General features: G+C 41.8%; 2 protein-coding genes across 5 annotated transcripts in view; both read left to right on the forward strand.

Annotated features, from left to right (window-relative positions):
• The first annotated feature begins 7,423 nt into the window (after window positions 1-7,423).
• CCDC112 (coiled-coil domain containing 112) lies at window positions 7,424-16,636 on the forward strand. 4 transcript variants are annotated; one of them, XM_083816884.1, is made up of 10 exons: window positions 7,424-7,517; window positions 8,154-8,269; window positions 10,101-10,222; window positions 11,964-12,053; window positions 13,030-13,105; window positions 13,688-14,081; window positions 14,931-15,344; window positions 16,028-16,123; window positions 16,305-16,420; window positions 16,499-16,636. In XM_083816884.1, exons 1-10 carry the CDS (start codon window positions 7,467-7,469, stop codon window positions 16,527-16,529), a joined length of 1,506 nt encoding a protein of 501 aa, XP_083673010.1. In that variant the 5' UTR covers window positions 7,424-7,466; the 3' UTR covers window positions 16,530-16,636. The 4 variants fall into 4 exon arrangements, with proteins under 4 accessions (XP_083673010.1, XP_083673009.1, XP_083673011.1 ...); XM_083816883.1 differs by having other exon boundaries at window positions 16,305-16,545; XM_083816885.1 differs by lacking the exon at window positions 7,424-7,517 and adding an exon at window positions 7,555-7,690 and having other exon boundaries at window positions 16,305-16,545.
• Window positions 16,637-16,645: 9 nt separating this feature from the next.
• The window catches only part of PGGT1B (protein geranylgeranyltransferase type I subunit beta), a 37,484-nt gene continuing 29,516 nt past the window's right edge, over window positions 16,646-24,613 (forward strand). The window contains 2 exon segments of the mRNA XM_083816889.1: window positions 16,646-16,779; window positions 22,173-22,291. Coding sequence (XP_083673015.1) covers window positions 16,655-16,779; window positions 22,173-22,291 — 244 coding nt within the window. The 5' untranslated portion in view covers window positions 16,646-16,654.

Genomic DNA, 24,613 nt, shown 5'->3' on the forward strand with positions numbered 1-24,613 from the left:
AAGAATTGGAGGGGAAAAAAGGAAAGAATAAGATGAATTATTAAGGGGTCAGTACTCCTGTTCATTTGGGAACCTTGCATTTGCCAAGTTTATTTGTTCGGTTTTTCATTTCCCTTTTGATCTTCCATTTTTACTGTGAAGTCTAGACTATAATCAGAGTTCAAGTAAAGGTTTATTTTCTTAAAAGATAAAGTCTATATTTCACAGAAGGTAAAGGAAATGGTAGTTTAGATGAGCACATATTAATGGGGATGAAATGAAGACGGCTCTTTTATTTTTCCTTTCCCTTCCTCTCCTCTCCTCTCCTCTCCTCTCCTCTCCTCTCCTCTCCTCTCCTCTCCTCTCCTCTCCTCTCCTCTCCTCTCCTCTCCTCTCCTCTCCTCTCCTCTCCTCTCCTCTCCTCTCCTCTCCTCTCCTCTCCTCTCCTCTCCTCTCCTCTCCTCTCCTCTCCTCTCCTCTCCTCTCCTCTCCTCTCCTCGAGTCTCCTCTCCTCGAGTCTCCTCTCCTCTCCTCTCCTCTCCTCTCCTCTCCTCGAGTCTCCTCTCCTCTCCTCTCCTCGAGTCTCCTCTCCTCGAGTCTCCTCTCCTCTCCTCTCCTCTCCTCTCCTCTCCTCTCCTCTCCTCGAGTCTCCTCTCCTCTCCTCGAGTCTCCTCTCCTCTCCTCTCCTCTCCTCTCCTCTCCTCTCCTCTCCTCTCCTCTCCTCTCCTCGAGTCTCCTCTCCTCTCCTCTCCTCTCCTCGAGTCTCCTCTCCTCTCCTCTCCTCTCCTCTCCTCTCCTCTCCTCTCCTCTCCTCTCCTCTCCTCTCCTCTCCTCTCCTCTCCTCTCCTCTCCTCTCCTCTCCTCTCCTCTCCTCTCCTCTCCTCTCCTCTCCTCTCCTCTCCTCTCCTCGAGTCTCCTCTCCTCGAGTCTCCTCTCCTCGAGTCTCCTCTCCTCTCCTCTCCTCTCCTCTCCTCTCCTCTCCTCTCCTCTCCTCTCCTCTCCTCTCCTCTCCTCTCCTCTCCTCTCCTCTCCTCTCCTCTCCTCTCCTCTCCTCTCCTCGAGTCTCCTCGAGTCTCCTCGAGTCTCCTCTCCTCTCCTCGAGTCTCCTCTCCTCGAGTCTCCTCTCCTCTCCTCTCCTCTCCTCTCCTCTCCTCTCCTCTCCTCTCCTCTCCTCTCCTCTCCTCTCCTCTCCTCTCCTCTCCTCTCCTCTCCTCTCCTCTCCTCTCCTCTCCTCTCCTCTCCTCTCCTCTCCTCTCCTCTCCTCTCCTCTCCTCTCCTCTCCTCTCCTCTCCTCTCCTCTCCTCTCCTCTCCTCTCCTCTCCTCTCCTCTCCTCTCCTCTCCTCTCCTCTCCTCGAGTCTCCTCTCCTCGAGTCTCCTCTCCTCGAGTCTCCTCTCCTCTCCTCGAGTCTCCTCTCCTCTCCTCGAGTCTCCTCTCCTCTCCTCTCCTCTCCTCTCCTCTCCTCGAGTCTCCTCTCCTCTCCTCTCCTCTCCTCTCCTCGAGTCTCCTCTCCTCTCCTCGAGTCTCCTCTCCTCTCCTCGAGTCTCCTCTCCTCTCCTCGAGTCTCCTCTCCTCTCCTCTCCTCTCCTCTCCTCTCCTCTCCTCTCCTCTCCTCTCCTCTCCTCTCCTCTCCTCTCCTCTCCTCTCCTCTCCTCTCCTCTCCTCTCCTCTCCTCTCCTCTCCTCTCCTCTCCTCTCCTCTCCTCTCCTCTCCTCTCCTCTCCTCTCCTCTCCTCTCCTCTCCTCTCCTCGAATCTCCTCTCCTCGAATCTCCTCTCCTCGAATCTCCTCTCCTCTCCTCGAATCTCCTCTCCTCGAATCTCCTCTCCTCTCCTCGAATCTCCTCTCCTCTCCTCTCCTCGAATCTCCTCTCCTCGAATCTCCTCGAATCTCCTCTCCTCTCCTTTCCTCCCTACCATCTATATTCTATATCTAGAAACATTTACTAAAACTAACCTATTGACCAGGCCTCTCTCTGCATCCTCTTCTCTTTGGAGAGTCCTTCTGCACAGAATGAAATGTGAAAGCCAAGCTACCACTGCTTACCGTTGTGCTACCACACAAAGTCTCTTCTACCTAAAACACAGATTTACACAAAAATGAGTTAGGATGAGTAGAATATGTACTTGTCTGGGGATCAAAAAAGGGGATCTTCTATACAGCTGTATCTGTACAACTGTCTAGCCTAGTGCTCCTCCACTTCTGGCAGGAGAAGGCAAGGTTGGATGGGGCCTTGAGCAACGTGGTCCAGTGGGACATGTCCCTGCCCGTGGCAGGGGTGTTGGAATTTGATGTCTTGAAGATCCTTTCCAACCCAAGCCATGCTATGAGTCTATGATTCTACCGTACTAGAGGATGGCGACACTGAGCTGCAGCTACAGAGCAGCAAGCACCTGTGTGCCTGGGCTGCCTTGCTGCTAGCACTCCAGAACAGCTCTCAAAAGGAGAGATGATGACTGCTCTGTGCCCATCAGATGAAGGGGAGCGGATGGCACCAGTACAGGGCCAGATCAGATCATTCTGTTAAAAGGGATACAGACAGCCACAGGGCTGTCTATGTTACTTACAGACACTGAAGGTTTGCTGTTGGTTTCTGGAAAGAAAATACTACGGCCATGCCTTTAGCAGCTATCAGGTGCTTCTCAGATGACACCTGGTGGACAAAAGCAAAAGCGATGAAACGCAGCCTGAAAGCAGACTACTGTGCAGAACTGCACCATCCTAGCCGATATCTGCACTGTTGCACTTAATGCTGGTGTCCTCAGTACCCTGGTTATCCCCTCACAGGCAGCATTATTACAGCCCCTCAGAATAAGCGAATATGCACATATCGTCTCCGTATCTGCATCTGCTTTCTTTTATTCATTTTTGCATTTTTTCATATTTTGTCTGATGCTTACAGTTGGTTTAATTCTGACCACTGAGTACGAGGGTATGCTATCAGATTAGGCTAGAATTAACATCTTGTTTTTATGAATAAAAATACAATGAAAGCCCATGCTGTTACCAGTGACTTGGTGCTTTCCTAGCTCAGGACACCTAGACAATTTTATGGACACTTACACAAGTGGATATTTGTACCCACAAGGCTAGAGACTTTCATTTCCTCTGATCATTAATGTACTCTTTCCTTTTTAAATTACTTCCAGTTTTGCTATTACTTGTCTAAAAAACCTGTCTTTTCTGCTTGGTGCTTTACAACTGCCCTACAGCATTCTTGTTGAGGACCTGGGGGAACCAATAAAATAAAATAAAATAAAAACACTCTGAGTTCACCTGGAAAGAAACATCTGCACAGGCAAGTCTTTTTTCTGGGGGCCCACTCCTAGTGAGTGCGTGTTGATGCCTCCTGGTAAGATAGGTGGTTTCCCCAAGGATCGCATAGATGGGAATATAGTGTTATTGTGCTGTCCTTTTTCTCTATTTGGCTTGAAGGATTTCAGGAAAATAGGAGATACTGGTCAATTAACACTGTGAGAGATGAGGCTCCTTCCACACACCCGTGGGGCTGTGATTAATGCTTTGATGGCCAGCACTGCATCTTCCAGATTAACGTGTGTTTTTTTCAGTTGTTTGGACTTTTTTTTGTTCTATGTGTAGCCAGTTCCTTTAAATGTTAACAGTTTTATCTTTTCTCTGTGTACTTCCATGTCTCCCCTCACTACATCAAGTGTCCGTTCTGGGGGCTGCAGCAAGTTAAAAGTCCCATCAGATGCTCTCAGGTCTCATGACACCAACATCAAAGAGACCACGTAGTTAGTGATATCAAAGTTGTCACCAGTGCCAGAAATAACTGAGGGTGAAGTGGGGTCTGTCTGTGAAAGGGAAGATTGCAGCCTTTTTCAGATCAAATCCAGGCCAGGATACCTCTACTTTTTGGTTATTTTTTCAGCCCTCTCCTGGCAAGGTAGCAAGGCCTGTTATGGCCTTCTTTTTCTTTTTCTCAGAACAAACATGCCTGCCCAAGCTCACACAGGAAATATGTGGCAAAGTGAGGAAGTGAACCCAATTCTCTGAAATCCTAATCTCAGTTCAGATACCTTCTGCTTACAGTTATGAGAGTGACAGCATTCAAGCTCTCTCTGCGGACTTTTCTGTATGCGAGAGTGAGGTCTGTCACTGCTATCCACAGCTGCCAGAGCAATGCAAACATTTTCTGCTAACAGGATGTTGTATGTCCAAATTCAGAAACAGTTATGTGGTTCTCAATCAGATTTTGCCCAGAGAGAGGCTGTGTGAAAAATCTCAGGATGTGGCCTATTCTGCTGAGATGTGAAATGTTACCGTATTGCGTACACTAAGAGATGTACATTCCAGCATATACGGAGGATTCAGATAACCACATTAAAACACTGGCAGCTGCATAAACCCTGTTTACGCTTGTGTTTCAGCCTCTACAACAGTTGCATCAGTGACAGAAACTCTGCACTGGACAGATTAACCAAAGCAGCTTGTAATCTCATGAGAATTCTTCTCAGCTGAACACAATTTATTACTTGCTGGTAGGAAGTACGGTTTTCAGTACTGTTTAACTCCTATGCATTTACGAGGAAAATTGTCTGGGTTCAAAATAGTTTAATTTTCTATTAATTTTTTCTAGATTTTTACCTTAATCAGCCGCCAGTCCCACCTAAGCTGTTCCTGACTTTTCTAAAGATCCCTCCACCAGATTTGCCATCAGGTTTAGCTGGGCACAGACAAGGTTTGGAAGAGACAGAAACAATGCACAGCTTGCTGTGGATTCCCTCGACCTGACCATTGCCATGTCCAGACTCTAATCCTCTGTCGTGTGTAGGCCAGCCAGAAGTTCTTCAGAAGTGCTGAGCATGTACAGCTTTGTGGGATTTCAGCAAGAGAAACAATTGCTTAACCACACGAAAAAGTACAGGCAAGGCATCTCATGCCAGCAGCCACAACACTGAAGCATTGTACGTCCAAAAGTTTTGGCCTGAATACCTCCACCACTCAAATCTTCTTCTCCACTGCAGGTATTGCATCTCACTCACCCTTAAGAGAGTGCATGAAACTGCACTATTCCTTCTATGTATTTTTCCTGCTTAATAACTAATAGAAGGGCAGTAAACAAAACTATTTGCCTCCTTCTTGGCAAAAAGGGGCTGGAGGGCAGTGCAAAATCTTGAAAGCTTTTATCAAGCAAAGCTGTCACAGAAATCAAGGGTTTCCCATAGTACTTCAAACACCAAACTAAGTGGAGAAATAGAGAATGTGAAAGAGATCAGGATATAATTACATCATGTAATTGCCTAGCTGTTTTCTTTTGGATACAGATTAATAGTTAACAAAAAGTACACAGATGTCACCCTCTGTTGTGCCACATTTTGACTTGGATGAGTCCTGTCCCAAACAGGGAATGAAGTAAGGTCCTGGCTCAGCTGAAAGCCAGGGTTTATCCCTATACCAGCTTCACAGCTTGAGGCCTGACACCTCCAATGCTTAGAGAGAGAACCAGCAAAGTCTAGCTCTGTTCAGACACCTAAAATACCTCTGTACAGGCATCTCGTACAAAGTCCTCAGGATTCTGAGTTACTCATGAGTAGTATGTGTGGCAAACAGTAATAACATGGATTCACCTCTTGGAAACTGGTGATCTACTGAAGTTGTTGAATTACACTATGACTAAAGCCATTTTAACAAAACTGCTTTCAGAATACTGTAGTATAATCCCTAAGCAGTTATCAGTTTGCTGATCCTAATATCAGATACTTTAATAGGATTCACCAAAGAAAAGCAAATACAAATAAGTTCTAGAAGATACGCTTCCTTCTCTTACATCAGATAATAGAGGGGAAGACAAAGAAGAGTTTGAAACACTGCTGTGGAAAGAAGAGTTCTGTAAGCCATTTCAGGTAGCAATCTGTGAGAACAATCCTCTTTAATTTATGCTGATGAATATTTTCAGGTTTTGAAATGTTCTACTTTACTTGTTAATTTCTATTCATCAAATACAAAGAAATCAAATGTAAGCACGGTCATAAAATATAAAAAGGAAAAATATATCAGGAAAGTGCTTTTAAAAACATCAATTAGGCAATAAAATGTCTTCAGCTTAGGCCATTTGGTTAGCATCTGTGAATGCTTTTGTGTTCTACAGCTGGGAAAACACCAGATCATAAAATCTTTTTAGCTAGCAAAGCCACTGCATGAATAGATTATTTCTATTCTGCAGAAATGTTAATTAGCAACTCCTTAAAAGTTTGATTGGTATATGTGTGTGAAAAACAAAATCTCGAGAGTTCAAAAATGTATTGAATAATATGAAGCTCTTTATTTCCTGTCAGGATAATGAGGATGTAGTCTGGTCTTCCTGAAGGAAGTAATCAATACAAAACCCTAAATCCTGACATAAACAAAACCTTAGCCAGTCATAAGCATGCTCCATGAGTTTGAAAGAGTAAGAAAGAGACTGTGTTTAATCAAACATCCAAGATGGTGAATCAGTCGTAGCCAAATTGCAACCATACACGGCTCTTCCCAGTTAAAACCAGCCCTTGAGGGAAAAGCAGGATATGGTGACACCATACAGCAAGCATCACTTGCTGCTCTGCATTTGATAGATCTGCATCCACACATCCCTAGATGTGTACACACCTCAGGTCAGCTTTGGCTACTGGAGTACATTGCTCTGAAGAGACTCCTGCTTGTGACATTAGGTCTGTGGCTTCAGCTCTTCAAATGAGCTCAGGGGAGTTAAATGGCATTGGTCAGATAGTCTGGAGCCTTTGGAGCCTGTTATCTTTTCCACATGGTCATCACCTTGAGTACATGCCTGCAAGGCTTGGAAGGTCATGGGCACTCCGGATTACAACTTTCTCACCCAAAAGCAAGGGTGGCTGGGAGCCTAATGTAGTCACTGTCTGCCTCTGACAAGGTGGTGAAAGCCTTTTGAACATACCCCACCTGCTTCTTTTGAAATCCCAGGATTTCAGGACTTGGGCTCTTTTTTCAGGTCAGATTTCCCTTCCAGATCACTGTAGGCTTTGGGGCTTCGTGTGACCACCGTTCCCTAAAGAGCCAGCAGGTCTGTGTCAGAACCACTAAGTCCTTTGTCATGTTATACCGCTTCCTATAAAGCAACAGAGGAGTGGCCAAGCTTGAAAGATGGCCACTGTAGAACCGTGTAAACAGACCAGGGGGTTCTGGTCCAAATTATTATTATTTATTATTGTTGTTGTTGCTGTTATTGTTTTGAGTTAACTGAACTCCTTTCACTGTCCCCTCAGGCAGCGTGGGTAGAAACGACTCCAGGAACGCCCTGCCGCGGCCAGCGTTTATTACCACGGTAACTAGCAACGCCAGGCACTCCTATCCTGACGGAGCCCGGACAGAGGGACACACCCTCGCAAACACACTGACAGACAGACAGACAGACAGACAGAGAGACATACGCGGCGGCTGCAGGGCTCCCCGCCCGCCTCCATCTCCCGGCGGGGCGGGGCAGGGCGGGCGGCGGCGGCTGCCCGCGGCCAAGATGGCTGCGCTGGCAACGGCCGTGGCGGCGGCGGCCGGCGGGCGGCAGCAGGTAAAGGCCTGGCCGCGGAGCCGGCCTCGCCGGGCGGCCCGGGGAGAGGGCTGAAGCAGGAACTGCTGGTTTGCCGGGCTGACCTCAGATAGTAGGCTCACAACATCCAGTTTCATAGCCCGTGTTTGTCAGTAGTCCCAGCATGTGGTGCCTTTAGACTGCTTGGGGTTGCTGTGAGTAAGAGTTAACAGTTTGCAGGGCATTTTGAGCAGATTTCACAAGTTAAGCGAGTGCTTTCCTTTAACGAGATGAAATGGGGTAATCTGCCTAATGTAGATTACATGTAGATAACATAAGATTGTATAGTCAGGTAGCGAGTTACCTCCAAATCTTCAGATACTATCTTGATTTAGGGTGGTATGTAGTGTGATCAGCAGCATCTGTGAAAGCAAGTTGACATTGCATTCTTTCCATTTTTCCTTTGAAGAATGGATTTTTATATACACTCATGAGTTTATCATCACTTCAATTTTATACCTGTGTAACTTAAAATTATTTGGATTACTGTAGTATAAAACAGAAGTAGTGCTTTTGTTTGTTATCTCTGCACTGTGGTATTGTCTGCTTAAAAATAACCTATGAGTATTTAAAAATAAAATACTGTTTTTGAATAATACTCCATTTTGTTATGTACAGAATGACAGCTGTTTCAGTACTGCAGGTTCTGGTCAACAGTGTCAGAATTGGAAGATGAAAGCAGAACAAGCTAAGAAAGCAGAATTCGTGAGAACAGCAGAAAAGTTAAGAACTCAGTAAGTAAAAGACAATCATAACTGTATTTTCATGCTGTTCTGGAGATAATACAACTCAAAGTTCCAGGTAAGAATTCACAGTAATGAAATTTTAGGCAAAGTTTTCATTTTTTTCAGGACTTCAGGTAGATTATTACAGTTCTGGTTGTTTAGGATAGGGTCATGAGCTTCAAGATGACCTGTTTTTCTAATTGCTACCAGGACTTGAGTCAGTTATTTTCTTTAGTTCGCTGTTGCACCATGTTGATAACCCAAGAATGAAAGTGTGCGTGGCATTACTTAGTTCCCAGTTTTCCTACTCAGCTGTGCAGTGCATGTGGCATTATTGAGTTCTTAGTTTTCCTACTCAGCTGTGCTTACCTTTCTAAAGAACTAAAGCCTATAAAAGATACCAACAAAATGAAAATTGTGGCAGCATTACAACAGCTTCCTTAGAGCAGATTGAGAGCACTTCTAGATTATCTAGGCCATTGCTTTGGAATATGGGAGCTCAAGACAGCTCAAGCACAGACGTGATTTAAATGTGTTTCCCCACATCTTGAGTAATGGCTTTAATAACTATACAGGTAGTTGAAAGAACAGTGAGGTTTCTGCATGCACAAATGAGCTTTCAGAGGAAGAGCTGGCTTAGCCAGCGGGTTCAAGGAGACATGTTTGTAGTTATGAATCCTGAATGAACTGTGACACTGAAGTCTCACAGCAGCATTTTACTCTGACTGAATTAGCTCCTCTTAGTTGTTCTGGATCCTCGGTAATGGCTCAAAAGTTGACTGCTGGGTAATGTAGAGATTCCTGAGCTTTAAATGAGGCAGTTTGGATGCCATTTAACTATGGCAAATTGTCCTTCTGTAGTTGTGCTCTTAAGACTTCTAGTGCACTGTCTGAGATTTTGTTACTCAGGTTGGTTATGTGAACTCCAGTGAACAGCAAAGCATTTAAGTTATGAAGGCATCTTCATGTAGAGGATTGAACTATATAGCAGCAATAGCCTACTGCAGAACCAACCTCCTACTGAGAGACAGAGGATTATGGGTTGTCAGTAGTGCTGCTTAACATTGGGAATCACCACATGTCTTTGTTATGGATAGCACCAGTGTTGTACTGCTCTGATCTCTTAGCATGGTGGCACTGATCTACACAGATAGGCTCAAGGCTGCAGTATTGGCAGTCCTTTTGCATCTGTGGTTCTCTAGGTCAGACTCTAGTAGACTGCCTAGCTGCAGTAAGGCAAAGCATATCCTACTGTGAGTTGTATTCTGAGGCTTCTGACCTTAGTGAGGAAGCAAAAGTCACCTGTAGATCTGTGTATTTATATATAAACTATAGTCAGTAAGGTAGCAGCGTTAATATCTTGGGATAGGCTGATAGTAATGAACTTGAATTCAAATCTTCAGTTGCAGTAGTACTACTGTCATTGTAACCCTGAGGGAATGTACTTGATTTGTCTGTGCTGGGGCTCCATCTGTGTGTGCAATTGCAGTAATACAGCCTGTGTCCCCTCAGTGCTTTCCAATGAAAATTCTCATAAGGCTGCTTGGTAAGTGAGCATCATACAGATAAAATTTCATGCTGTTTCAGTGTGTAAAGCACTGCTTGTCTGTGAGATAATTTCTTCTTTTAACGTCTTGTTCAAGTTCTTGGGTTACTTCGGTGCGTAGTCCTGTAACTACAGAAAGGTTTTCCTTGAAATCAGCTATAGTAGCAAACCAGTGACTTGTATAATATCTAAGATTGTCCTGCTGACACGGCATCAGCTGGATACTAACCATGGAAAATCTTGTGCTTTGATAAGTATTTGCAGCTTGCTCAGTGTGGCAGCCTTGTTTTCCAGGCTTGCAAATATCGAAAAGGACAAAAATGGACATCTTTACAATAGGAAGAGTGATTCCAGGGTAGAATACAGCATGCTAGAAGAACTGGAACATAAAATGACTGTCAACAGGAAAACTGAAAGTAAGTGGGTTTCCCTTTTTTCATTTTTTTCTCTCCTGTTTGTTTACTTATTTTTACTCTACAGTTTTTTGCTTAAATGGTTTATCAGTCAGCAATACAGAGAGATCAGTGTGGATGGGAGGTAGATTATGATTAAAGTATAGTATTTCACTATGTGTATTGCTTATAAGGAAGAATTCCCCAATTCACTTGCAAAATTCAGAAGCATAAGCGTTTTGGGTCTTTTGTGTTACCAACTGTTTTCTTTTAATCTTGAATGTAGTGGGTACTACTCACAAAAAAAACTTTGGTGGAAATTTTCTGTTTTAGAAACTTAGAAGCAATTTTGTATGTGTACTGCAAAATGTAATGTCGTCTAGCTAGGTACTATAAATAGGTACTTAGCATAAAAGAAGTTTTTCCTATACTGATTACTACCTGTAAATAGGTTTTTGAACAGTTCTGTGCCTGCATTTTTCAGCTTCTGAGATAATGGATATTCATAGTGCAAATTGTGCAGTGAGATAATACACAGTCCATCCTCTATTATCTGTTCTACTGCCAGACTGATTAAACAGGACAAAAGTGACTGCCTCGATACAGTACCTAAGTAATAAAATAATCATGCTATGCCTTTTGATACAGAAGATGAAAAAGTAAGTTGAAGGAAGGCGAAAGGATTCAGGGAGACAACTAAAAATACCTTAGAAATGTGTATGTTTTAATGTGGGTCTTTTAATTGAGGAATCCTAACATATTTTTTACATCTTAAAATCATTAAAAAGTGTAAATATTTCCGAAAAATGACCAAGCTAAAAAGTCCAGAAAGTTTTCCAGGTGTACAGAGGAAGCACAAAAGTATGGGTGGATGTACTGCGGTATACTATTGCAAGAATAAAAAAAAAAATAAAAAAAAATGAGAGGTGTAAGGTACTAAATGTGAGATGTGAAAGAATGTTAGAGTCTTGTAGGATGTGTACTAGAACCCCCACGCTTCTCATTTTCTGTGCTGCTGTGTTCAGGTCTTTGAGCACAATCTGTAAGTTTTTGTATTTTAGTCTTAGTTTGAACTAACAGGGTCACGTCATGGCTCTGTTTTGTTACATTTAGGTCGTGGTCTCTGTTATTTCTTCCTTAAACCAATCCTGTTAAAAAGACAGACTCTCTAGACTCCCTAGTACCTTAGATGTACCCAGAACTTCATTCAAATCAGTATTTATAAACTTGTGAGGAACCAAGTGGTAACAAAGCAAATAAGCATATGCATGCTTGGAGTTCCTGAAGACATTAATTCTACTTCAGTTAATATGACAAATAACGTTGAAGTAGTAAATTCATAAGTGCTTTTTAAGTCTGTTTTTTCTCCATTGCTGAGTGTTTTGAGGCCTAGGTCAAAGCCCTTTCAAAACTCTAGAGCTGTTATTTGTACAGGCAATATTGTTCTCCAAACTCCAGTTACCTCATAAAAGGTTTGAGAAAACTGAATTAATCTCGATGTGACTATACTGTTGAAACCTTTTGAAATGGGAACTACTAATTTTAAAATCTGATGCTATGTGGAAAGATACACAGCACATGCACTCAGCTACATGCAGTTAGATATGTTAAGATGCTTTGTATTAGAGCAGTTTCATATGATTAAACAGAATTTCTGTTTCTTATCAGATGAAATCCTCCGTTTAGACACTTCATTGCTTTTTGTTTTCTATTGAATTAAATGCACAAAGATACTGTTAGAACTATAATCACCTTATTTTAACAGAAACTAAAATCCTGCAGCAGCTATCAAAAATACGTAATAATGTGAAGAAACTTAAGCAACAATTGAAAGATGTGAAGCATACATCAGAATGTAAGTCATGCTGACAGATTTTAAAACAGTTTTGTTTATAGACAGGTTTCTTGGATAGTTGTGCTTGTGATTCTCCTGCAGACTTGGGATACTCTAGTCTGTCTGCCCTTCCAGGAATCTGGGAAGGGGATTGTAAGAAGGGAGAAAATATAAGAAAGAGTAAAACCTCTTGCAGTTTTCTGTGGGAACAGATAAACTTGTTCTCTATTAGAAGTGACGTGGGTTTGTTTCTTTGGGCTATGGAGAGTCAAGTATTTTCTACACTGTTAGCAAAGGTGACAGAACAAGACGTGAAAGCTGAGCCAAAAGTTTTAGATGATATAACGGCATCAATTTATTATTTTTTTTAGAGCCAGGTTAGTTAAACTGTGTGTTCAATATGTGTTCGTAGAGATGTTGTACTGGTTTAAAACACTCAAGTTCTAAAATGTCTTTCCACCATTACAAAATAGCTGTCTTTCTCTCTCTCCTTCCTCCAAATGAGGATTAAAGCATTTAAAGTACAGGGTATGAAGTCTCACTTCGAAGTTTCTTTGTAAGCCCAGTTTTGTAGAAAGTAGTGAGATGTAGGCTACATATGGTTAGTACAGCCTGGTAAAAAACAAAGATTTGATTGTGCTTCTTAAGTCATTAACTCCATTGTTAGAAAAGACAAAAGTGGAAGCCCTTTACTTTAAGGTAAGGCTGTCTCATTCTGTGAATCAGTAAAGATTACCAGAATGAGACTTTTTATTCAATTGAAATAAACATTTATACTGGGATTTGCATCCAGTTAGCTAAACCACTGTGAAATCACACCTTTTGAATAAATGAGTCTTTCTTGTAAGAGTGTTTGAAATGGAAATGTAGCCTTTTTTGTACACTGAAATAAAAGCATCCCAGAATTCTCTGCAAGTGCCTACATTTCTGAATAGTGCTGAATTACTGGTAAATACTCTAACCTTCGTGGGTGATATGTTCTTCTTTTCGTTTTTAGTTGTTGACAAGCTCAAGGAAATGATGGAAGAAACTGAAAATGCAATCAATGCTTTTAAAGAAGAACAGAGGCAAACGTATGTTTATACATGCTTCAGCTACAAAAAAAAGTGCTTTCATAATACACAATGACAATTTTGCATCAATCAAGTAAACTATTCTCTTGATTTTTCTCTTTTGCCCATGATCCCTGTTGTATGTCAATCAAAACTCAAACTATAGATTCTAATCTTGATATACAACCTTTTAGAGAGGCTGTTTATATAGCTGCTTCACTGATTCAATGTAACAATTATTTGCCTATGAAGAGGCTTTTCCAAGAAAAGTTGCAGAACACATTATATTGATCTCATGGTTTTTTTTAAGTGGGTGGATTTTTTTCCTCTTTCTTCTCTGTAGTGGTGTCAGGAGGGGACTGAGTTAATTGTTTGCGTGCCATAAATGTGTGTTTCGACTAAAAGGGTAACTTAATTCCAGTTGTGTAGTGCTTTATTATGGGATCATTAAAACTATGCTGTCATCTGTGTCAGTTACCATTTCAGTTCTTAATCTTTTAAGAATAGCTTTTGTGTGGCATTGAACAATTCCAAAATTCATTTTCACTGAGCAATGAATGCTGGATCTCTTTTCTTACACTCCAGTGTTTGTTCCGTTTTTAGATATGAACAGCTTTTGAAGGATGAAAAAACTGCCGTTAATGAGCTCAGTGTCTTTGAGAAAAAAGTGGAACTGTGGGTGTTAAGCAGCAGCTCAACAACAGAAAAAGTTTTGAAGTTGCCATCAGCTAGGATCTCAGTTGATAAAACACTGGAAAATCATCTACCTGAAGAAGTAGTAGAGTTTGAAAGATTTCTGCAGCGAACGGGGGGGAGGCAAGGAGGCTGGGATGATTATGATCATCAGAATTTTCTGAAAGTGTGGACAAAGCACAAAGGAAGGCTGTCCTACATGGATGAAGCCCTTGAGTATCTGTGTGGAAGAACAAAAGAAGAAGTTGAACAACATGACAAATGGTATCGAGAATATTTAATTTTACAGGAAAGAAAAAAAGAGGTAAAATGAACAAAAAAGCCCCCCTCCTAGGACTATGGTAGCTTTAAGAAAACATATTTATTTTTAAAACACACACACTTATTTTTGTATTTGCCTGTCTGGTGGTAGTGCTAGGTAGATTTCTTTTACAGTTGGTGATACATAACTGAAGTCTTCTTTAGCGACCTTAACTTACCAAAATATTTGTCTTTAAATGAATTATCAGTAAGCGTAGACCTAGTAACACACTGACATGGCCTGTGTATTGTCAGCGTATTTTACAAATGCTTATAAATGGAAGTCGTCCAGCAAGTTAGACGTCAATCCCAGAGTGGTAAGTGATCCTGTTTGAAAAATGCAACTTTGTTACACATCCTGGAGAGTGTCTGTCCCACTGTATAAGCAATATACCTATCAATTTCTGGTGTAGATAATTATGGCTCCTTGTAAAGAATTGATGCCTTCAAGAACTATCCATCTGCATATAAAAGATGTACTGACATAAAAATTGGGGTATAAAATAGTGGGTGGAATTGTATTTCAGGTCTTAGCTTTTTCTTCAAAATAACATTTTCACTCAGAATAATATTTTACACTAATATTCGTAACTGTTTCAAGATAAAATGCCATAACCTAAAAAATTTCAACTCATAATTCTTAAACCTGCCTGTATGATGCATAAAATAGAAAGAAAATTTGATTATGACAAAGCAGACAAGTGGTCTTTTGCCTTAAGTTTTCCCTTAAGTAGATTTCCAATTCCCATCTTCAGTTAGTATCCTTAGAACATATCTCTTTATCATATGCAATCAACAGGACCGTGTAAGATTTTTATGAAGACCTTGTGTATCTCCTGCTGTTCTCTTGCAGTCAATTAAGAAATGGAAGGAAAAGCAGCAGCAGGAGAGAGAAGGAAATTTGAAGAAGAAAGAGAAATCAGAAAGAATGCTCAAGAAAGAATGGCTTCAGCATGAAGAAGCTCAGAAACAAAAAGCAGAGGAAGAAAGAAAAAGACAACAAGCAGCAATTGAAGTATGGAAAAAACAGAAAGCAATAGCATTTGCAATGGAACAAGCATCACAACTAAAAGTAGAAGAAGAGAAGGAGAAAAAGCAACTAAAAGAACGCCAGCGCCAATGCCACATGAAGTTACTGTTGGAAAGATATACCTTGCAGAAGAAAGAAAAGGAGGAACTTGAAAAGCTTGAAAAGGAGAAGAGAGATGAAGCTGAAAAGGAGAGGAAGAGAATTGCTGCAGCAGAAATTACTAAATTTCAAGAGCGAGTACGTAATTACTTCTATTCATGCATATGATTTTTTTAAATTTACCTACTTCCTTATGTAACGTAATCTGCTAAACACTTCTAAAAAAAAATCTAGATACCCTAGTTCTACTCAAAATCTGTTAAATCTGGTTTTGATTCACTGTGTATAACAGCATCTGTCTACACCAAAGAAACAGTATGAGGCTTTATTCCAGACCATGATATTCTTTTCCTCAACATTTAAGTTCTGTAGGATTATTCAGACCTGTATTTCCTTGTAAATACAAGATGGTTTTGTTTATTTCCATGTGAAAATGGTTTGGGCTTGACTCTATTGCGCTCCATTGCTGAAGTTGAGACCTGATTATTGTATGATAGTATAAAGAAAAAAAGCTGTTTGAAGATCTTGCAGGCTTCATTGGGTGTTAGGTCCCATCTCAATGTAAACAGGAGAACCGGTACTATTGTCAGTATTTACACTAAATTTCAGTTCTATAAACAGGTTGAATGACTGCCATTTTTTCTATACTGTGTAATTTTAGTTTGGACAGGAGAAGCTTGTAGCAAGTAGCTATCTAGTGTTACTTTATACTATGACAAATGAAATTAAAAAAACTAACAAACTGCTGCATATGTACATATTTCAAAGCATTTCAAAGTAAATTGAAATAAAATAGGCTTTTTCTCTTTTACGTGTTTCAGGATCTACATAAACTTCAGCTAAAGATTCAACAAAAGCAAGTTAAAGAAGCCGAGAAACAAGAAAAAGAACAAAGACTGGCGAAATTAAGACAGAAGGTAATGTATGGTATTTTTTTTGATCTCAGGTGTGAGCAGCTCCGTCATTCAAACGACCTCCAAACAGGCCGGCCCGCAGCCTGCCCCTACGGTAAGGTGCAACGCACGGCTCCTCGGCGGCCACATAAAAACACTTTTCTTTTTCTTTCCACCCCCTCCCCGTGTGTGTTTCCCCCGCAAGGTCCACGTCCGTGCGGCCCGGGACCCGTCCCGCCTGCGCCGGCCGACGCGGGGCTGGGAGGAGCGCATGAAGGAAGCCGGCCCCGCAGCGCCGCCGCCTCTCCGCCTTCCCCGGAGGTACGGGGCGGGGGGAGCCGCGGGCCGCCAGCAGGGCGCGTCCGCTGAGCGGCTCCCCGCTCTTTCCCGTCCCTGTAGGGCCGTGCCCGCCTGGCGGCGGGGGCTGTAGCGCGGAGGCGCCGCACCGGGCGCGCCTGCGCCACCGAGGCCACGCCCCCCCCCTCCGGCCAAGCCCTGTGACGCGTTCGTCGCGCGCCGGCGGCGGCAGCAGCGGCGGTGGTGGTCGTCGTCAAGATGGCGGCGTCGCCGTGCTGGGCGGAGGCGGAGCGGCTGGACTTCCTGAAGGAGCGGCATGTGCGCTTCTTCCAGCGCTGCCTGCAGGTCCTGCCCGAGCGCTACTCCTCCCTCGAGACCAGCAGGTAGCCGCACCGCCACCCCCCCCCCCCCCCCGACCCGTCCTCTGCCCCTTCCCCTCCGCCTCTCCCTTCCCGAGGGTGCTCGGCAGGCCAGAGGCTGCCCCGGGGGGCCACCCACCTGCACGGGGCGTCCTGGGGAGGTTTGCACCGTGCTTACCCGAACACCCCCTGTCCGCGAGGGAAGGCGCGCTGATCTTTTTTTAATCTATTTTTAGGCTTGTGCTTCGTTCTTTTAATCCTTCTCTGAAAGCCGATTTCAAAATAAATGAGTTAAGCCTTCTGTAGCTCCAAGTTGGTGCTCTTGTTAATGCGAGAGGAATCGTTTAAATCTTCATTAGCTAGTACAAATATTAAAGCAGTACTGAAATATATTACGCGCTGTAATGCAGAGCCCCATTCATGGCTCTGGAATGCATTCATTTCACAAGGCCAAGTCCAAGGTGCTGCACCTGGGTCGGGGCAACCCCAGACACCAGCACAGACCAGGAGACCTCAGTGAGGGCAGCCCTGCAGCGAAGGACCTGGGGGTTCTGGTGGACAAAAAGCTCGACATGAGCCAGCAGTGTGTGCTTGCAGCCCAGAAGGCCAACTGCGTCCTGGGTTGCACCAGCAGAGGAGAGGCCAGAAGGTGGAGGGAGGTGATCGTCCTCCTCTGCTCTGCCCTTGTGAGGCCCCACTTGGAGTGCTGCATCCAGGTCTGGGGCCCCCAGCACAAGAAGGTTGTGGGGCTGTTAAGAGCGGATCCAGAGGAGGGCCATGAAGGTAATCAGAGGGCTGGAGCACCTCTTCTATGAAGAAAGGATGAACGTCCCCACCTCTCTCAGCTTTCAGAAGAGAAGGCTCCAGGGAGACCTCATTGCAGCCTTTTAATACTTAAAAGTGGGCTTATAAAATAGATGGAAAGTGACATTACACAGGTAGAGAGTGATACAACGAGGGGGAATGGTTTTGAATTAGAAAAGGGCGATTTAGATTAGAGGTTAGGAGGAAATTCCTCACTCAGAGGGTGGTGAGGCACTGGAACAGGTTGGCCAGAGAAGCTGTGGATGCCCCATCCTTGGAGGTGTTCAAGACCAGGTTGGATGAGACCCTGAGCAACCTGATCTAGTGGGTGGCATCCATTGTGTGCCCCCCATGGCAGAGGGGTTGGAACTGGATCATCTTTAAGGTCCCTTCCAACCCAAGATGTTTTATCATTCTGTGATTCTTAAGCTCTTCACATAATGTAGTAAGTTGTCTCTGAGGCACAGGACGATAACTAATTTGATTGTCCAGCTGTCCTTTGTCAAAAAAAAAAAAAAAAGCTTGGGGGAATGTAAAAGATTCAATATCTTATTCAACCGGTAAATTTATCAGATGCTTTTCACTTCGTAATTACTTGGAAGTCATGCTATGAGGAAAGCTCTAAGACTTTGGTCAAGCTTTCCTGTCAGTACAAGCTTTCCTTCAGTTCAGAGCACGCTTCACAAAAACGTGCATTTTTTTCACCTGTGAGGACCAGTATGAATGTAGTGTTGAACTGTATGTGTAATAACATGTGACTTGATATTTAAAAGGAATGTTAAAAAATTTTATCTCGAAGGGTTGTGCAATACTGAAAAAGACCTGTTTTTTGAAAATTGGGACTGTCAGTTTGGAACTATTTCATGACATTTTAATTTTTGGCTAATAAGCATTCTCAAGTTCAAGCCTTCAATTAGAATAAAAATCAGTCATCTCAACTCATGCATTTTTTTTTCCTAAGTCATGAAGTTTTTACACAGCCAGAGATTTTTCATTTCTCTTACACCAATTTTTAGATCATTATCCTGGAGATATCTGTGAGCAAAATTTAAGTTAGTGATTGAACCACAAGTATGTGGTCCCTGGTTGGACCTTGAGGGTGCCAGATTCACTATTTTGGTGAGTTCAAGGTCACTGAGTTCACCAGACCTGCCGAACTGTCCCTGCTGCTGGAAGAAATGCTGCTACCCTATCCTTACCTCCTTTGTTCCTGCATTTACATGGTTCCATGGTGAACAAGAATGAGGACTTCAAATATATTAAAGAGCAACTGGTGAAAAACCTTGTTCGTCAGTGGATTGGTTTGAGTTCACTGCACTGCAGCAGAAACAACTGCATTTGTTGTCTAAAGGCAAGGTGGTAGTGGGTGAAGTTTTCCACACAGTGCTGGTCTTAAGCACCTAGGCTGTAGTTTGTCAAATATTAAGGGAATAGGCACAGCTATAAAGAAATCTGATTTTTACCTTCCTTACTGAAATTATCGGCCCAAAGCCTTCATAATTATTTTTGTCTGCATTTTGTGTTTGCAACATTAACAACAGTAGTTTTTAAGTAATCTCGTACTTGGCCAGTCAGTGCCATCAAGTTTGGTGGGAGGAAGAAAAAAAGTCTCCTAGTTTCTGAAGTCTTTCATACTGTGATTTTTTATGTTGTTCTTTGTACTGTTCAGTTTCTCAGATCAGTCACTTCAAACTGTTTTTGAATTCTGCTGAGAAACTGTAGTCTTTCTCCGGGCCCGAAGACCAAGAACTCCGAATCTGTCATCGGAAGTGTCTTTACTCTTCTATCTGGAATGGGAATTTAATACACATGATACCTGTTTTGTAAGCTTTGAGTAGGTCAATTAACAAATACATTTCAGCTGTCAAACTTTGATGCTTCACTTTCTAAATTGATATACACACAGTAACTGAAGTGGTAGAAGACACGAAGAAAAGATACAGCAAAGGGATGCCAAACCTGGGGATTGTCTCACAAGGACTGCCCTCTGTGTGAACTGGTGTATGTGAAGTTTTTAGATTTCATGCCATGTCAGCTGAAATGCTGGTATCCATTGTCTCTGTTAGTTTTAGAGTGTGTGTGTGTTAATTCTCCGTGAGGCAGGGTAACAGAGAGTAAGATGTAGTATCCAGATAGCTGTGCCAGGAGCTCGCTGTACCCAGTGGTGCCGGATGTTGCTGGCCATCCCGTATGAATTCCAGCACACTGCATAGGCTGCTCCTTAATGACGGTGGTACTGCTAACACAGTCTGCTCTAATTAAATAAACTGAAACCTGTCTGTATGTATAACCACTTTATACATTCATTTATTCAATACATTCATATTTTACTGTATATGGGGTTTATTTTTTTGTCCTTTACAGCCTTCTGGTTTTGAACCTAGTTTGCAGCAGTTTCTAGCCCTGGAGTTGGCAGGTTCATGCCTCACTGGAAGGAGCTTAGCTTGGCTAAGCTGGGCAACACAGTGTGAAAATGCCATTAAATTTTTGCAGATGAAGATTTTCAAACTTCATGATTATGAAAATCAGAAAATACCATGTGCAGGGTTTCAAAAAAGTAATATACTGTAGCTGAACTGTCTTTTTATTTTTACTTTTTTTATTATTATTTTTAATAGGGGTTTTGTTCAAAGTAGTGGATTAGCCAGGGTCAGATTTTGGGTTACACAGATCTGATCAATGGCAAAATTCATATAAGCCTTGAAGTGTTAATCTTGCTCTTTGAAAGACTATTTTGTAGCAATCAGATGGCTACAAAAGTCTTCCGTGTAAAAATAACTTGTGCAACATAGTGTTTTTGTCTCTCTGTACTCAAAAAACTTTATTAGTAGTAATAATACTAAAAAGACCTGTTTTAGGATATGGTGATTACAAAGTAAATATACACTTTATTTCTGACGCAAACACTTGAAGTAATGGAGCTGTATGCTATTCTGTGTTTGATGTTTTTCACTAAGACCTTGTGTTGCATGAGGGAATTTTCTGAACAGGGAAGGTTAGTGCTCAGTACCAAACAGATGACGGCTTAAAGCCTTTTGTGTGCAAGAGTGATATGAAAAGCAATGCAAAAGCTCAGGGTCGAAGTAAAAAGTAGTGTAAAACGATATAACCTTAGCTTAACAAGTCACCATTCTTTCAAATAAGTTGTGTCCACTGCTTGTAACATGTAATCCTAGGTGATAACAGTTTTGAAGCAAAAGATGATGGCACTTGCGAATGGCCACATGATGACTATAGCAGCAGGTCAGTCCACTGATGGGAATGTCACCCTTCGAGGGTGTGCAGCTATGTTGAGATGAGTGTCTGCTGCATCATCATTTAGTTGCTGTTTTAATTGGAATAATTCACTTTGAGCTGTGCCTTGAGCTGACTCACATCACCATTTTTTCTCTGGTCTTACTGTTTGGTTCTCATGCAGAATCTCAGGCAGAAATTAAATGGCTGTAGAGGCTTCTGTTCACATCAGTCCTCATCTTCAGAGGTGTCCACTGCTGGTGGCCAAGGTGGCACAGCAGCCTGTGGGGCAACTTCAAATTATAATTAGTCTACTAAGGAAAGCCAGCATTCAACTGTCGGTTTTCCTTACTGTGCTAAGCAGCAGTTTCTGTCTGTTTAGCAGCTGTTTCACAAACCATCAGCATATCTGGTAAAAGGAGAGAAAGAATTTCAAGAAGTTTAGGCAGGTGTAACCATGAATGGCAAAATAGACATCCAGCCAATTTTAATCTGAGACAGAACTTCCAGGGTACCGTTACAGGAACATTTTCTCTGTCTCAAGATACAAACTATCTTGAGTTCCTACCCTACTGCTGTTCCCTTGGTGCCCTGTCAGTGCAATTCATGCAGACTCATGTTCGAGGGGCTATTCTAGGTTGCTGAAATGGTTTGAGGCAAAAACAAACCCCCCCAAATAAATTGTCAGTTAACAGAGTAGCCTTATGAAACAGCTATGAAAGCATGCGTTTATGGAAGGAGATGAGTTATGGGCAAGAGAGAGCTTCAGCATGCTCGCTATCCAGACTTTACTACTGTGTTGGATACTTGGATGCTTAATTTTAGATGCTCAATTTAGTCATCTAGGGTCTTCTGTACCAAAGGAGAAGAGTTAAGTACCTCTAGAAGGTAATTAATCCTGTCTCCCTGTTTGTACGTTGATGGGTTACATAGGAAGCCTGAAATTGGGTTTAGGACACAGTAAGAATCAGCTTGCTTCAGTTCAGGGTTACCTTGCGTTTACTGCAGATTTGTAGGATTGTTTGTGTAAGAATTCATCACAGAGAACCAGTGCTCCATAAGTTAATAACTCAGTTTACTTTGATAGTGTCTTTTTCAGATAAGCAGGCCTTTAGGTTAACATCTGAATTGTCATATCATTACTGTATAACAGGAGGGTTGGCTTATACAAAATCTCTTGTTGAGACAGTGAAATGATTACAGCACAAAAAACATGATTTTGTCCAGTAGATAAATTTCATGCTTTCTGACATAGGCTCTGTGTGTCACACCACTCTCAAAAGCCTGAGAATTCATAGATGAATCTGTTTCTGCAACCGTTTGTTAATCTCCCCATGATATTTATGGTGGGAAGTGTAAGTCTTATCTTTTTCTTTTAGGTTGACAATTGCATTTTTCGCACTCTCTGGTCTGGATATGTTGGATTCCTTAGATGTGGTGAACAAAGATGATATAATAGAATGGATTTATTCCCTTCAGGTCCTTCCCACAGAAGACAGTGAGTGAGTTTTTAGTTTTTTTTTTTTTTTTAATTGATATTAACTTCTTTACTTTTGCTTTTCACCTGGGGGAATAGTGTATGGCTTTTGTTCTTTTGTAAATATAAGCTTGACCTTCCAGAAGTGCTGTCCTGATAATTTCAGGTAGTGATGTCTAGCAATTCCTAGAAATAGAACAGAAATTCCCTCTACAGAAATGAAAGTAAAAGTTAAACTTTTTTTTTTGTATTCAAGGTAAAGCTATGAAATTAATATGAAGATAAGACAGTATAAAATAATAATGAAGTTGCACCTTTAAGCATCTCAGAGAAATGTTTGACCTGTTTCTAAAAGAAATGCATGCTATATAAGCCTCATGGGTCTATTAATGATTATGTTGACATCCACAAATTGTAGCTATGCCAGGAGCTATAAGCACAGGTGTGTTTATTTGGAACAGCTTTTGGAAAAGGGAGGTGTAGCATTAAGAAACAAAAAGGGTAAACACAGTTCCAGCTTCAAAATGAACAATCTGTTCTTTAGATCAGTGACTTTAATTTACCTGACATTTTTAGGGGTAATGCTGTTGCTGTGACCCAGCTGTCCTCAGGCTGGAAGGTGCACAATAGATCCAAGCAGGGGAGGGACCATGCAGGACCTGGCTCTTTCCAGGTGACTGACTGAACAGGAGCGCAGGGAGGTGCCGTTTCTGTGGGCTCCTTGGTATTCACATATTTTCAGTGGCACTGCAGGTGCATGGCTAATAGCAGTGGAGGGAACAGAAGGGAGGGAGCTGCAGGCAAGACACTGATATTTTATGACAATAGGTGTTGGCATGTTGATTGCTGGAGTGGGGATAGCTTCAGGCTGGTCTTAGAGCAAAGGTAATTACAGATGCCTGTCTAAGCTGTTCCATCAATGAAAAGCATTTTTATGAAGTGAGTGTATGGAAGTCCAGCTTGCTGATGCTTGATTTTTACAGTAATGAAGAGATCCCTTTTCTTGTTCTGGCAGCTTAGAAACCACCAGATCCACTCTAGGCATTAGCTCTAATAGATTTGTTTTTTCGTGTGTTGTATTCCAGGACTAATCAGAAAAAAAAAATTAAAAAGAGCTTTTGGATTACATAATTGTCCCCACCGTGGTTTTAATCATGAGAAGGTACTTACCCATTGGTGTTACATTTTTTTTTTTTCCAGGGTGTGCATGCTTTGTTATAGGAGTTGCACACTTTCTGATCTCTATCGCAGTCTTCAGGAGTATATCTTTAAAACAACAGTGAAGTCTACAAGTTTGCAAGAAGGGAGATTAGAATAGCAATTTTTTGTTTGTCTTTGATACAGTATAGAGTAATTTATTTTTTTTTCATACCTAGCCAATATTTGGGATAGTCCCATTGTCAGGAGCCTTGTAGGGAGGGCAGTATAACTCTCAACATGGAGATGCAGAGTCTAACAATCTAGGAAATAGATAAGACGTCCTTTTTTTCTTACCCATCATAAAATTACAGGACAGTAATTCTGGGGAGGATGCTTTCGACACAGCATTCTGTGCTTTTAAATATGTCTCTTTCTCAAGAAAGAAGACCAAACTTCCTTCAAGTCATCTATCTTTGTATCCCTTTATAAGGAGTCTGTTCTTCTTACATTCTCTTGTGTTTACAAATAATAATACTCTGTGTGGTTGCTTGACTCCTCTAAAACTTCAGCATTATTTTTATTCCATTTCTATGTCATCTAATAGATGCTGTAAAATATAAACGATATCAAGAGCAACAAATTGGATGCTGGACGACTAAATGTTTAGAAGGGAATGTGTATCCTCCTTTAGCATCTCCTTTCCATAAAATGTATTGACTTTTTATTTTTTTAATCTTGGGTGTATGCAGCATTTGTTAGTGGGCAGCCTTCCAGCAGTAGAGCTCTGACTCCCTCTTTTGGCTTCTTTGGAGAAGTAGCTAAACTCTGGTAGGCTGCAGCGCTGAAGTTTTTGGTTTCAAAGTGCTTTTACATCTCCAGTTAAATAGAATAATGCATCAGAATCTTTCCTGGTTAAAAAACAAAAATAATTATTCTGCTTTTAAAGAGATACTCTATTTCACCTTTTTAGTCATGCATGCTGATAGATCTCTCTTTCTGGGGAAGGTTGTTTTTCAAACATTTAAATTATAACATAGTTTAGTTTTATAATTTCTGGAGTTGCAAATTCCAATAACATTGCCTTAAGTAACTAACTGTATTTAACTTGATGTAAATCTTTATTCCTTTTGGTTGTACTGCAACCTAACAGCCATTTTCCAATGGATGGCATACAGAAAAATTGTTACTCTACAAACTTAATAT

This window comes from Anser anser (assembly GCF_964211835.1).
Source record: "Anser anser genome assembly, chromosome: Z".
Classification (NCBI taxonomy): domain Eukaryota; kingdom Metazoa; phylum Chordata; class Aves; order Anseriformes; family Anatidae; genus Anser; species Anser anser.